Genomic DNA, 14,998 nt, shown 5'->3' on the forward strand with positions numbered 1-14,998 from the left:
GGAATGAATGAACAAGGGTCAGGGTTGGCCAGAGGCTCTGTCTCCACCCTGGACCCGCTTCACCCAGAGCCCCTGCGCCGAATTTCTAGGTGGGACACTAGGGTGTGGCGATCTGGTTAGAAACAGAGACAAGGGGGTCTCATCTTGAGCTGCCCGCCTTTGCAAAGCAAACTCAGCTTTGATACTCAGTGCGCTTGGGGTGGTTAAGGGCGTCGGATAAAAACGAAGGCGTAGAGTTCCCGTTGTGGCTCAGCGGCTTACAAACCTGACCAGGATCCATGAGGATGCAGGTTTGATCCCTGCCCTCGCTCAGTGGGTCAAAGATCCCGCGTTGCTGTGGCTGTGGTGTAGGCCAGCAGCTGCAGCTCCATTTCCACTCCTGGCCTGGGAACTTCCATACGCTGCAGGTGCGGCCCTGAAAACCAAAAAAAAAAAAAAAAAAAAAAAAAAAGGTGTAAAACTGTTTCCTCAAGCCACCCCTTGGCGCCATTGTGACTCAGACAGGCAAGCCCTAGGGAGTACACTGAATGTGGGCCCAGCGGACCGAGTTGAAACAGTGGCTCTGGCAGTGCAGAGCCCAGCAGACAAGTCATCTCCAGCCTGCCCCTTGTTTCTGTCATCAGGGGAATGACACCCACCCTACTTACAGCACCCTAAGTGTTATAGCCAAAGCCCTTAAGAGCTCAATCCCATATGGAAGTTCCCAGGCTAGGGGTCAAATCGGAGCTGCGGATGTGGCCCACACCATAGCCACAGCAACACCAGATCCCAGCCGCATCTGCGACCTATACCACAGTCATGGCAACACCAGATCCGAGCTGCATCTGCAACCTATGCCGCAGCTTGTGGCAACACTGGTCCCTTAACCCACTGTCTGAGGCCAAGGATTGAACCCACATCCAAACAAAGACAATGTTTGGTCCTTAACCTGCTGAGCCACAATGGGAACTCCACAGAGAATTAATTTTTTTAAAAAATCACCTCATCTACCAGCCCCAATATTCTTTTCCCATAGGTGATTTCAACATTCCAAAGCAAGGATATAAATTCCACATAGCAGGTGGTCCTTTGGATGAAATCAGTGAGCTCCCTGCTGAAACTCCATTTCCCCCCCTGGCTCCAGAGAAAGGGGTCACTGACAGGTGGCAGGATTGGGCCCTTTTGACCCCGCCCAGCTTTTCCATTCCATGGAGAGGCACGGGGGCGGGGGGGTAGCCACGGCTGGTGCCTGGGGAAGCTGGGAGCTGCGGCAGATCTCCTGGTGCCCAGCCAGCAGAGCCCACCTGCCCGCCAAGCCCCGGTCAGAGGAAGCAGCTCTGAGCTTGCCCTGGACACTGACCCAACTCAGCCATCTCCTCGCCCAGGGCAGGAAGGGTCCAAGCTGGAATCTGCCAGAGGGCTCGCCAGCTCCCTCCCCACCTTAACCCAGGGGCTAATTCCTCCTTCCTCACTTCTTCACCCTCCCAGGTGAACTGGGGGGAAGGGGGGGCACACAGTGTGCACTGGATGCACTGGGGCAGAGAGGAGCTAAGAAAGCCTCAGGCAAGAAACAAGGGGGTCCTGCCAGGTCTGGTGGTTCGGGGGGGGCTCAGGTTCCAGGGTGGGTCCAGGCTTGGTGAGTCCTTGAAGCTAACGTGGTCTGGGGGGCCAATTCCCAAAAAAATAACAGACATAACAGAAAAAGCTCTTTCTTCTGCAAATGGTACAAGACCACGAGCCCATGTGCACACATTGCTAGGGCCCCTCCAGCGCTTCGGAAGGGGTCTGGGTAGCACAGGAGGCGTCCTGGAGAGGAAGCAGCAGCCTGTCTGTCCGGGACAGGGGGACGACTTCCAGGACATGGGACTTTCAGTGCTGAAGCTGGGAAAGTTCTGGCAAACCAGGGTGAACTGGGACTCGATGATGCGCAGGCTCTATTAGCTGGAAGGTGAAGCTTAAGGCCTGCCAGACCCCGCGGTGGGTGCAGGGAGCAGGAGGGCGAACCGCAGGTCTTTACGTGCCTCTGCTGTGTGTCCCCAACGTCTTAAAAGGTCTCAGCGCCACTTGTTTTTGAAAAACACTGGAAGGAGGGAGTAGCCCCTCCCTAAGTGGTGGGATCACATGTGCTTTTTTTTTTTTTTTTTTTTTTTTTTTTGCGGTAAGACACACAACATAAAATTTACCATCTTCACCATTTTTAAGTGCGGTTCAGGGGCGTTAAGGACAAACGTATTGGTGTACAACCATCACAGGTGATTTAGGTTTTTCCAGTCATCAGCAGATATTACTTCTACGATCAGAAGAAAACCTACCTTTTTTTTAGAGCGCCCATCAGCCTGTATCGGGTGCCTCTGCTCACCCAAAGGTAACGAGCAGGACTGGGAGACTGTTGGGGGGCTGTGGGGGGGACTTGGGCATTGGATGGGGGTGGACCCCAAAAACCCTTATCCTTTCCAATCCTGAAATCCCAGGATGCCACACTCCTTCTGACCCGGGGAAAGCGCTGTGCTTCGGAGAGAGGGATGTGGGCTCAAACCCTCCATTGGCCCCTTCCACGCTCCGTCACCTTGGGCACCTCTTAGCCTCAGGTTCCTCGAGGGTGACACAAGCTGCTGGGGGAACCAGCTGAGTAATGGTGACAGCAGGGCTCAGTTACTTTGCCGCCTGGAACGTCCTCCCGCACCTTGATGTGTGTATATGTCCCTGTCCTTCCAGGCCCAATGTGACATCACCTTCTCCAGGAAGCTTCTGATTCCTCTCCTGGCTCTTGCGGCCTCTGCCTGGGGGTACCTGGCTCCCTTCCCAGCGGGACCATAGGCTCCCTGAGCTCCGAGGGCTGGGCTGCGTCTGAGTCATACTGCCTTCCCTGCAGGCCTAGCCAACTCAATAAAGCTTTGCTAAATGAAGCCATCAGAGGAAGAAGTGACCCGGGCAGACGGAACGCCCACACCTCCTCGCAAAGCCAGTGACTTCACCCTCCGGGGCCAGTGGCCCAGGGGCCGGCAAAGGGGAGCAGAGCACAGAGCCAGCCCACCTGACCAGGCAGGTAGCTCTACCTTTGCCAAGAACCTGCCAGGGTCTCTGGGGAGCTAGAGACACCAAAGATGAATGAATTGAGCGCTACAAACCCTCCCGGATGTACCCAAGGTGCCAGGCCCTGTGCCAGCCCTGGGGACCCAAAGACTAAAGAACAGGGCTTCCCTGAAGCCCTCGAAGGGCTCCCTACCTGGTGGGCACTTGGAGGAAAGGATTTCAATGGGGCCACACTCCCTGTGGCACATAAAGGGAAGGTAGCTCCCCTCTTCCTCGGGGAGGTGGGAGATAAACATCCAAGCTGTCCCACCCATCACACCCTAATACGGGCCTGGAAACCCAGGAAGTGAGGGAGCTTCAGCACCCCACCAAACACAGCTGGCTTCACGCATAGCCTCCTGGGGTGGCCGATGGTACCCCTGCCCAGTGTCCCTTATCCAGGACCCAGGCCTGTAGGGGCAAGACCCTCTATTGAGGGTGTCTGGGCAATGGCCAGCCAGCCTAGGGAGCCCCAGGTACCCCTCCCCAGGCAGCAGCCAGCCTCCTTCCCCTGGGGTGCAGCCCAGGCCCTGTGAAACCCCTCACCCCCTGTGCTGACTGCTCGCGCCTCCTCTCCCAACCCCAGGTTTGAACAGGGATCCTACTCAGTACTGGGGGGGTTGGGGGCAATTCTGCCTGAACCGACCCCTCAGCTCCGCACTGTGGGCAGGGGACCCTTCTCCTGGGCCCCTCCCTCCTCTGGCATCTAGATTTTGACACGGATTCCCAAAATAGCAGAGCCCAAGGAGGTCCCAAGGAGGCTCCTCCCACCGCTCTACAGCTCGGGAAACTGAGGCAAGCGAAAGGAGATGACGCGCTGCCCACCTCGCAATTTAACTCCTCGTTTCCCGTGAACATTTCTCGGGTGGTTTCCAGCCCAAGGTCACGCTGCGGAGAGGCAGTTCCCGGGCAGAAGCCAGGTATCCAGCTGCCGCCGCATCGCCCCACACGGTCCTGGCTAAGCCACGAAAACCCGGTTTCCTGCCCTCTCCTCCCTGAACGCCCCTGGCAAGCACGCGTGTACCCCCCGAGAGACGATCACGCCCTGATCCACCCCCCGAAAAATGCCACCCGAGACCAGGGTTTCGTCCCCACTGTCGCCGGTCCGCCCGGGCGGCCGCGCGCTACCAGAGCAACCAGAGCCGCGAGGTGCCTGGTCGCGGCCTGGAGGTCACGGCGCTGGGGGGCGCGCACGATGGGGGGACACAGGGAAGACAGGGCTCGGGGAGCAGGAGCGGGCACCCCCGGCGAGTGCCTGGACCCCCGCGCGGGCCCGGAAAGGAGATAGGAGTGGGCGCCAGTACCCCGGCGCGACGGCTCCCTGCCCGCGGCCGCGCCCCTGTCCCGCAGTCGGTGGGGTCGGGGTCTGTCCGGGCGCGCCGCCCTTCCCAGCGCCCGCACCCCGCCCCACCCCCGGCCTGGCCGGGCCGCCCAGCCGTCCTTACCCAGGACACGACGCGCAGGATGGTGTGCGGCTGCCGGACCAGGGTGTAGGGGTCGAAGGCGCCCCCGGCTTTGCCCGCTCCGTAAGCACCCCCTTCCATCGTGGCTGCACCCGCGCGGTGCCCCCCGCTCGGCGCGCGCCGCCGACCGGTGCGCGTGCGCGGCCCCCCCCCACCGCGTCCCCTGCTGGGCGACTGGCGCGGCCGAGGGCTCCACGAGGGGGCGTCGTGCGCGGAGGGCGCGTGGCCGGCGCGGCGCGGCGCGGACGGGGGGAGGGGGCGGGGGCCGCGCGCGCCCTCGATCGCGGGGGCGCGGTTGCTGCGGACCCGGTCCAGGGCGCTCTTGTTTCTTGCGCGGTGACCTCTTTGCTAAGTGGGGGCGGCGGGGGCGAGGGGGGCCGAGGTGTGTGCAGAGGGCTATGTGCAGCCAATGCAGGACGTGTCCACGGTCCGGGGGCGGCCAGTCTACCCGTGCCTTGTTTCCTGTTGCTCTGTCTGTCCCCAATTATAGGGAGCGGGGTGGGGGGGGCGAGTTTATCATCCTCCTCACGGGGTGCTTGGCACACAGCAGAGGCCGCAGGAAGATTTCTGGAATGAATGAACCACGAAGGAATAACCCTCTTCTCAGAGCCTTCTAAAGCGCAGCTCCCCCCGCCCCCAGGACCTTTCCACCTGGCTTTCACACTGACGTCATGTGGTCCCCGCATCTGCTCACCCCCACCTCCAGCCCGCAGGGCCCGAGACACCTGGGAGAGGCTGAGGCCGAGGAAGGGCAATAAATTCTTCAAGAGACCACCCCCATCCCCGTCCCCTCCCACCGCCATTCCCTCCCCCTCCCCTCCCCTCCCCTCCCCCAACCCCCAGCACAACACCCTTTTCCTTAATCCAGTAATTATGGCATTATTTGTTCATTATCTTTGTCTGCTAGTCTTTGGATGTTATCTACCTTGTTCACTGCAGTAGCCGAGGGCCGGGCACGCAGCAGGTGCTCAATAACAAATCCTCGTCCCCATCACCCCCATCACCCCCTCAAAGCTTGGCCTAAGAGCTCCAGGTTTTGTGGAAACTGAGGCTGGCTGGAGGAGTGTTCGCCACAGTGGGACTAACACCTTCCAGGTCTGGCTCTTACGATGACCTGGAGTTCTCGGGGCCTCTCTCTGTGTCTCCACTGGTTCCAGGAGGGTTGAACAACGGTATCTCTAGAGGCCTTTGCAGCCCTGGTGATGACAGAGCATCCGGCATTCTGTCATCATGACAGGACACTAGATCACCAGGTCCTTAATGAGTGGGTGTGAGGACACCCCTTTTTTTTTTTAAATTTTTTTTTCAGGGCTGCACCTGAGGCATATTGGAGGTTCCCAATAGGGAACCTACCATACGCCACAGCCACAGCAACGCAGGATCCCAGCTGGGTCTGCGACCTACACCAGAGCTCATGGCAACAATGGAACCTTAACCCATTGAGCAAGGCCAGACATCGAACCCGCAACCTCATGATTCCTAGTCGGATTCGTTAACAACTGCGCCACGAAGGGAACTCCCACATTTTTTTTTTTTAATGGGCAAAAGATTTGAACAAGCACACTTCGCCAAAGAAGATATACAGGTGGGAACTAAGTACATGAAAAGATGTGCAACATCAGGGTTCCTGAGCCTGACTAGGAACCATGAAGTGGCAGGTTCGATCCCTGGCATCGCTCAGTGGGTTAAGCATCCGATGTTCCCGGGAGCTGTGGCATAGGCTGGCAGCTGCAGCTCCCATTTGACCCACAGGTGTGGTCCTAAAAGACAAAGAAAAAAAAAAAAAAAAGAAGCATGGGAAAATTTGGGGGGTATGATGGAATAATTCTTTATCTTGTTTGTGGTGATGGTTACACAGTGACAATGTAGATTTGCTAATACCTGCAACAATGTCCAGAAAAAGAGTGACTTTCATTGTATTGAAGTTATATCTACTTTTTTTGGCCCATGAAAACTTGCTAAGTTATTTTCCTAGTGATTGTACACCCACACATGTGGAAGTTCCCGGGGCCAGGGACTAAACCTGAGCTACAGCAGTGACCCAACCCGCTGCAGGAACAATGTCCAATCCTTAATCTGCTGTGCCACAGGGGAATGCCTATATCTAATTTTTTGGGGGTGGTGGGTGGTTTGTGGGTTAGGGCCGAACTCACAGCATGTGGAAGCTGCCAGGATTGAATTGGAGCTGTAGCTGCCAGCCTAGGCCACGGCAACTCAGGAGCCAAGCTGTGTCTGGCACACCAAAGCTCCTGGCAACACCAGATCCTTAACCTCCCGAGCAAAGCCAGGGATTGACCCTGTGCCCTCATGGATCCTAGTTAGGTTCGTTACCTCTGAGCCACAACAGGAACTCCCTAATTTTTTTCTTTTTTAATGGAGAAAAATGTGTACGAGGATGATAGGCTAAATCAGTGAGTAAAATTCAGATCAGTGAGTCATGTTCCATCATTTATTCAGTCAGTAAATATTTATTTGAAGCCCATCTTGCATTAGGCTTTGTGTTAGGCATAGGGCCCTAAGGGCGAAGAATTTAGAGATGGTCCCTTAGACCTTCCAGCCCTAAGGTTTGGTCACATTACTGAATTAAATCCCAGAAAGAGTAGAGTCTAGGAACCTGTGCATCAGATTCTTGGGTGGAAGTTCTGGCTCCCCTCACTCTCCATTCACTGTGTGACCTTGGGCAGATGGCTTCACCTCTCTGTGCTTATTTCCCCATCTGAAAAATGGAAATAAGTGCAGTACTTACCTATCGGGATAATTGTCAGGATTAAATGCGAGACTGCACAAAATGTACTTAGAATGGGGCCTGATACAAAGAATGACCTCGGCAAACGTTATTGGCCCTCCAGCCCCACTGGTCTTCAAGGTTGGCGTTTACAACAAGGTATGTAGGCATCTTCTTAGAAACACAGCACTATTCGGAGTTCCCGTCGTGGTGCAGTGGTTAACGAATCCGACTAGAAACCATGAGGTTGCGGGTTCGATCCCTGGTCTCGCTCAGTGCGTTAAGGATCCTGCGTTGCTGTGAGCTGTGGCGCGGGTCGCAGACGCAGCTCGGATCTGGCCTTGCTGCGCCTCTGGCATAGGTTGGCAGCTACGGCTCCGATTCGACCCCTAGCCTGGGAACCTCCATATGCCGCAGAAGCGGCCCTAGAAAAGTCAGAAAGACCAAAAAAAAAAAAAAAAAAAAAAAAAAGAAACAGAAACAGAATCACAGCGCTATTAATGGTGGGGACCTTCTCAGACTCGCCCATGAACCTCTCTCTACTTTCTAGCTGTCATTACCCGACACAGAAACAGCCTCCTCTTCTACTGTCCGTATCTATATGTTCTGCATTAGCCGCAAGGCCAAAGGGGGAAGATGGCTGGCTGTCCTTTGCAGGTCAAGCTTTTGCCAGGATCATGCCAGGCTGCTGAGTTCCCAGCCCAAGCGCAGCCTTCTCTTCTGCCCCCTTGAGGCCACTTTGGTATTGAAGGTGTTCAGTCTTGTTTTCTCTGAGGGTGGAGTTGCCTGGGCAGGGGCGGGGGGTGCCTTCATTGTATGTGAGTGAATGAGCCAGAGCATAATTATAACGTTAAAAATTTGCCAGAGGTACCTTTCTGGAGAGCTGTTTGGCACTGCATTTCAGTTGAATAGAGATGTGCCATGTGATACAGCAATTCCATTCTTTTCCCCAGGGAGGGATGCAAGCCGTGCAAGCAGATCGAGCATTCATCTGGTCTCTTGTTCGACACATATACGTAACATCCTGTGTGCCAGGTCGCGAAGACCCCTGGGATCCAGCAGTCACATAGCACATGGTCTCTGCCCTAAGGGAGCTCTTATTCCAGGCATAAAACTCAACAAGGGTGGGGAGTGAAATATGGCCTTAAATTCTTTGATGCTTTGCCCACAGAGAGGCGGAGTCTGTGTCTCCTGGCCTTGAATATGGGCGGGCTTGTGATTTGTTGGTCAATGGATGACATGGTGCCATTTTCCTGGCCCAGAACTTAAAGAAAATGTATCAACTTTCACATTCCACGTCCTGGAACACTCAGTCCCCAGCTGTCATGTAAGAAGTCTGACTGTGTTGACACCACTAAGATGTCACATCCACACTCAGGTCAAGAATTCCAGCTGAGCCCAGCCTTCTGGCCATCACCACCGCTGCCCTGTACCAGCTGAATATGAATGACTTCAGGTGATGCCACATGGAATAGAAGAATCACTCAGCTCAGCCGCAAGGTACAACATCATGACGCCTAAAAAAAATGCGTGTTGTTTCAAGCCACCAAATTCTGGAGTGGTTTTTATCTTTTTTATTTTTGTCTTTTTAGGACTGAACCCACGGCATATGGAAGTTCCCAGACTAGGGGGTGAATCAGAGCTGCAGCCACCGGTCTACACCATAGTCAAGCAACACAGGATCCGAGCGGTGTCTGCAACCTACACCACAACTTGGATCCCTTGTTGCCCTGGCTGTGGTGTAGGCCAGCAGCTATAGCTCTGATTCCACCCCTAGCCTGGAAACTTCCATAAGCAGTGGGTGTGGCTCTAAAAAAAAAAAAAAACTGAAGCCCTGTTCTTCCAGTTTTCCCAAAGCACAGAGTGCCTCACTCCTGATCTCCACTCTGAGTTCCCTCTCAGCGGGGGGCTGTGCGTCTGCAGCTGCAGTGGCTCCTGATTTAATCCATGTCGAGGCTGATGGCAGTGCCAAATTTTGATTCACAGAGTGATGGGGCATTCCCTAGGGACTTAAATCTCTGCCGTGGTATGGATTCCATCCCTGGCCCAGGAATTGTGTATACCACAGGCTTGGCCAAAAAAAAAAAAAAAAAAAAAAATCTAATTTAATAAAATAAAATAAGGAACCCAGTAAGTGGAGAAAACCCTAGCATGGATGGATACAGCTAAAGAATGAATTGGTGAGGTTAGTGGATGATCACAGAAATTGAAAGCTTTGGTATAGTTTACTGATGGCTGTGAAACTGAGCAGGGCCCTGTGGGGTTCCTGGATAAAAAGCCTTTGTGCAGCACAGTCGTTAAGAACCCGACTAGTGTCTATGAGCATGCAGGTTCGATCCCTGGCCTCGCTCAGTGAGTTAAGGATCCAGCGTTGCCGTGAACTGTGGTTAGGTCACAGAGGCAACTCAGATCCTGCTTTGCTGCGGCTGTGGCATAGCTGGCAGCTACAGCTCTAATTCGACCCCTAGCCTGGGAACGTCCATGTGCCAAGGGTGCAGCCATAAAAAAAAATAAATAAATAAATAAAATAAGAAGGCTTTGTTTCCCCCACTTCTTGTTTTTAGGGAATAAGTTTCAGCCCTTCATGACCTTCCCTGAGTTCCAAAGGGCAGGCTCAGACTGTTGCTTATCAGGAAAGGGAGGGGATGCCGAGACAAGGGAGGAGCAGTCCAGAAACCACAGTGCAGCCCTGGGCCAGGGTCCTGGTTTTTCCTCCAAGGAGTATCTCTGATAACACTATCTTTGAGCTCTTCTGCAGAACAAAACCCCCAACAAACGAAAGGTGTTAACTACTTGATGAAGCATTCTTCGTTCCAGAAAGGAGGGCCACCAGGACCAGTCCTAGGTCCCCTAAGCACCAGCTTTTTTTTTTCTTTTTTCTTTTTTTGGTCTTTTTGCCATTTCTTGGGCTGCTCCTGCGGCATATGGAAGTTCCCAGGCTGTGGGTCAAATCAGAGCTGTAGCCACCGGCCTACACCAGAGCCACAACAACGAAGGATCCCAGCCACATCTGCAACCTACACCACAGCTCACGGCAACGCCAGATCCTTAACCCAATAAGCAAGGCCGGGGACCGAACCTGCAACCTCATGGTTCCTAGTCAGATTCGTTAACCACTGCACCACGACGGGAACTCCCACCTAAGCACCAGCTTTAAAGAATGGGAGCTTGCACCGACCCTAATCCTTATCTGCGGCCCTATTTTCCACTCACAAACTATAAGACCAGCTCCTAATTTCTCCCAAAGGAGGGTACAGTCTTTAAAGCCTGCTGTGGCCTCCTTTGCCTGGCAAAGCAATAAAAAGCATATTTTTTTTCCTCCTTTACCCAAAACTCTGTCTGTGTCTCTTTCTTTCTTTCGCTTTTTGGTGCTGCACCCAAGGCATATGGAGGTTCCCAGGTTAGAGGTCTAGTCGGAGCTGCAGCTGCCAGCCTATGCCACAGCCACAGCAAGGTGGGATCTGAGCTGTGTCTGCGACCTACACCACAGCTCACAGCAATGCTGGATCCTTAACCCGCTGAGCAAGGCCGGGGATCAAACCCACAACCTCATGGTTCCCAGTCAGATTTGTTAACCACTGAGCCATGATGGAAACTCCCTGGTGTTTTGTTTTTAATGACACAGAGGTAGGTTCTGGTTGGATTAGAAATAGCCCAGCGAACCCTGAACGTAAATGGAGGGACCTGAAATTATTCATTAAAGAGATTCAGGTCCAACCCCCCCTTTTTCCAGAGGGGTCTCAAACACAGAGACAGGATGGGATTGACTCCAAGGCTCCCAACATGAGCTTTGTAATGTCCCACAGGAGGCTTTTGGTGCACAGGGAAGATTTTTACAATTCCTTGGATTTTAAGCTTAAATGATTGGCCCAAGCTTTCCCTAGCGAGGGGTGCTGAGCAGCGCGCGCACATCAGAATTACCTGGGGTTCTTTTCGAACTGGGCTGTGCTTCCCCTTCCCCCAGCTTCTGATTCAGCAGGCCTGGGGGTGGTATCTATATTTTGAACAAGCCCAGATGATTCTTGTTTTGTTTCTACTCAGAAGCTTACTTTTTTTATTTTTTAAAATTGTATCAGTAATTAACAAGTACATTCTTGTGAGGAATACAGCTGGGTACACAAAACCATCTGGGAAAGCCACCTGCCCACCCACCCCTTATGCCCACGGCACTGCTCAAAAGGATCCACAGTTTGAAAGCCACCTCTCGGTCCGCTCTCTGAGTTTACTCACTATATGCGCATGGACAGGAATCTAATTTTTTTTTTTTTTTTTTTTTTTGTCTTTTTAGGGCTGCACCTGCAGCACATGGAGGTTCCCAGGCTAGGGGTCGAATTGGAGCTACAGCTACCAGCCTATACCACAGCCACAGCAACGCCAGATCCAAGCCATGTCTGCGACCTACACTGCAGTTCAGCAATGCCAGATACATAACCCAATAAACAAGGCCAGGGATCAAACCTGTGTCCTCATGGATACTAGTCAGATTCGTTTCTGCTGAGCCACAATAAGAACTCCAAATCTATTTTTTTTTCTTTTTTTTTTTTTTCTTTTTTTGGTTGTGCCCATAGCATACGAAAGTTCCCAGACTAGGACTCAAACCTGTGCCACAGAAAGGATCTGATCCTTGACCCTCTGTGCCACCAGGGAACTCCTCTAGTTTTTAAATAAGTAGGATTACAGCGTTCGTACTGTTCCGTGAATTGCTTTTTTTTTAATTTGACGATGTGTCTTGAAAGTTTTCTCATATCCCTGTCAATAGATGTTACCTAATTCTGTTTATCAGGCTGCGAACTATTTCACAGTCCTGAAATATCATTGAAGGAAAGCAGAATATGTCACCCAAAATATGCCTCTTTGACCTAAGAATTCTTTTGAGCTGAAGGCAATTAAGATGTAGCAAATGAGAGATCCTGTTGTGGCTCAGGGGGTTAAGAATCCGACTAGTATCCATGAAGACGTGGGTTCGATCCCTGGCCTTGCTCTCAATGGATTAAGGATCTGGTGCTGCCATGAGCTCTGGTGTAGGTTGCAGATTCGGATCGGACCCTGAGTTGCTGTGGCTGTGGTGTAGGCTGGCAGCTCTGATTCGACCCCTGGCCTGGGAACCTCCATGTACCATGATGTGACCATAAAAAGTAAATAATAATAATAATAATAATAATAATAATGGGATGGGGAGGGGGAGAAAGTACTCAGGTTACGATGGTTATCATGGTTAGTGTCCTTTCAACTGGAAAGCTACCAGATTGGGGATTTATGGTGGCTGTATCCAGGCAGTCCAATGACATTTAGGTAAGATTTTTTTCTGTGGCTGCTGTTTGTTCAGATGTTTTTAGCTTAAAATCTTAATGCCACTGGAATGCATTTTGGATCCCTACAACTGTGTGGTCTGCAAAACCCCAAATATTTGCTCTCTGGCTCTTTACAAAAAGCAGAAAACTTTTGTGTTGGAGTTCCCATCACGGCGCAGCAGAAATGAATCCGACTGGGAACCATGAGGTTGTGAGTTCGATCCCTGGCCTTGCTTAGTGGGTTAAGGATCTGGCGTTGCCATGAGCTGTGGTGTAGGTCGCAGACGAGGCTCAGATCTGGTGTCGCTGTGGCTGTGGTGCAGGCTGGCAGCTGTAGCTCCAATTAGACCCTTAGCCTGGGAACCTCCATATGCTGCAGGTGCAGCCCTAAAAAGACAAAAGACAAACAAACAAACAAACAAAAACCCCCGCAACGGGGGATAAGGTCTGAGGAGGGGAGACAGACAGGTTTACAACATCAGGTGACTATAGAAGACTCCCAAAGAGATAACTGGAAGGTAAGATCTGAAGAGTATAGAGCATTTCAAGATTTTTGGAAAAAGCAAATGAGATAACTGGCTAAACCGAAGCCTCAGAGATTATCTTGCTCTTTGTAGTTTAAAGGTTCTTCTTTGCCCTTAAACGATTTTGCAGCTCTGTACATTGTAGGTACAGGTTAGCAATGCAGATAATCCTTATCTGTACACAAGCCAATAAATCCTGTTCCGTGGAAGGATGCTTTCCTCGCAACAGAAAAAGCCACTTCTATGTCCACTTGCAAATTTAACATTTTTTTTTTCTGGCTGTGCCCATGACTTGCGGGAGTTCCTGGGCCAGGGATCAAATCCATGCCCCAGCAGTGACAACACTGGATCCTAAACCCACTGAACCACCAGAGAACTCCAAAGCATATGCACGGTTGCTTTTTTTTTTTTTTTTTTTCTGGGCTAGGGATCAAACCCGCTCCACAGCTAAGACCCAAGCCACAGCAATGGCAACACTGGATCCTTTACAGCTAAGGCCAGCAGGGAACTAACAGCAGCAACCTAACATTTCTTTCTTTCTTTTTTTTCTTTCTGCTTTTTAGAGCCAAACCTGCGGCACATGGAGGTTCCCAGGGTAGGGGGTCTAATTGGAACTACAGCTGCCAGCTTACACCACAGCCACAGCAACACCAGATCCAATCCGCATCTGCAGCCTTTGGCACAGTTCATGGAAATGCCGGATCTTAACCCACTGAGCAAGGCCAAGGATCGAACCCGCGTCCTCACCGATACTAGTCTTTCCCCTGAGCCACAAAGGGAACAAACATTTCTTTCCTTCATATAACTATATGGTTCTATGTTCTCCTTTGAACCACTTTCGGCATCTGCCTAGTTCCCTTGTTCATTAATGAGCTAAATAAAAATCTTTGACATATGTTCATTTTATATCTGTACAAGTGTCGTGATTTCATCGCTGTTTAAAATTCACACTTTCCCAAGAGTAGACATCAGCGTATGTTCTGGGCAGGTGGAGAAGCAGGTACAGAGGCACTGCCGCAGGGAGGCCTGCATGTGGAATGGGAGAGGGTGGTATGAGGGGCGACCCCGGCGACCAAAGGGTGTGCTGGGACCCAGCTGGATGTCCCTGGAGCCTTCATGGGGAAGCCACTGGAGGGTGGCAGTCAGTGAAATAACAGTCTGATTCTCAGCTACTGGGTGGAGAACAGAGCTAAGGGGCAGGAGGAGGACGAGGAATATGCAGCTGGAGATCGGCTCGGCCATCCAGGTGGGAGGTGACTGCGGCCGGGACTAAGCGGGTTGAGGGTTGAGGAGGCAGCAGAACCTCAAGCAAATGAGGGGCAGGTAGCCTAGGAGAAAGTCTAAAAGGGGGCACCACCTCTGATTTCATTCACAGGATAAATGCTCCAGGCCAGGGAACGCAGCAAGGGACTCAAGACACCTGCATGCACCTGCCTGCTGCTTCGGGGAGTGAAGGTGCCGGGGAAGCTCTGAGCAGGGAGGGGAAGGCTGGTGGTGGTGGAAGGCATGAGCTCTGCTGTGTGATCTCAGAAAGTTACTTCTTTCTTTTTTGTTTTTGTCTTTTTAGGGCCACACCTGAGGCTTATGGAAGTTCCCAGGCTAGGGGTTGAATCGGAGCTGTAACTGCGGGCCTACACCACAGCCAGGGCAACACAGGATCTGACCCTGCAGCTCCCGGCAACACTGGATCCTTGACATACTGAGCAAGGCCAGGGATCGAACCCGAATCATTGTGGATAGTAGTCGGGTACATAATCCGATGAACCACAACAGGAACTCCCTACTTATTTGTTTTGAGACAGTCTCCATAACTCTAAAATGGGCACATTAGGAGTTCCTGTTGTGGCTTAGTGGAAATGAACCCGAACTAGTATCCGTGAGATGCTGGTTCAATCCCTGGCCCTGCTCAGTGGGTTAAGGATCCAGCGTTGCCACAGCTGTGGT

At 52.4% G+C, this 14,998-nt stretch overlaps 1 protein-coding gene across 6 annotated transcripts in view; it reads right to left on the reverse strand.

The window, feature by feature from the left end:
• Window positions 1-4,622, reverse strand: part of SYNGR1 (synaptogyrin 1) — a 31,562-nt gene extending 26,940 nt beyond the window's left edge. For 5 of the 6 annotated variants that reach the window (XM_021091099.2, XM_085024719.1, XM_021091103.2 and 2 more), the window contains exon 1: window positions 4,497-4,622. In XM_021091099.2, the coding sequence (XP_020946758.1) occupies window positions 4,497-4,595 (99 nt within the window). In that variant the 5' untranslated portion in view covers window positions 4,596-4,622. 6 annotated transcript variants of the gene reach the window in all.
• Window positions 4,623-14,998: the final 10,376 nt, after the last annotated feature.

Source organism: Sus scrofa, chromosome 5 (genome assembly GCF_054392235.1).
Source record: "Sus scrofa isolate SSC_HxYL_T2T_F1_AM1 chromosome 5, Sscrofa_HxYL_maternal_Yorkshire_Landrace_v2.0, whole genome shotgun sequence".
Classification (NCBI taxonomy): Eukaryota; Metazoa; Chordata; class Mammalia; order Artiodactyla; family Suidae; genus Sus; species Sus scrofa.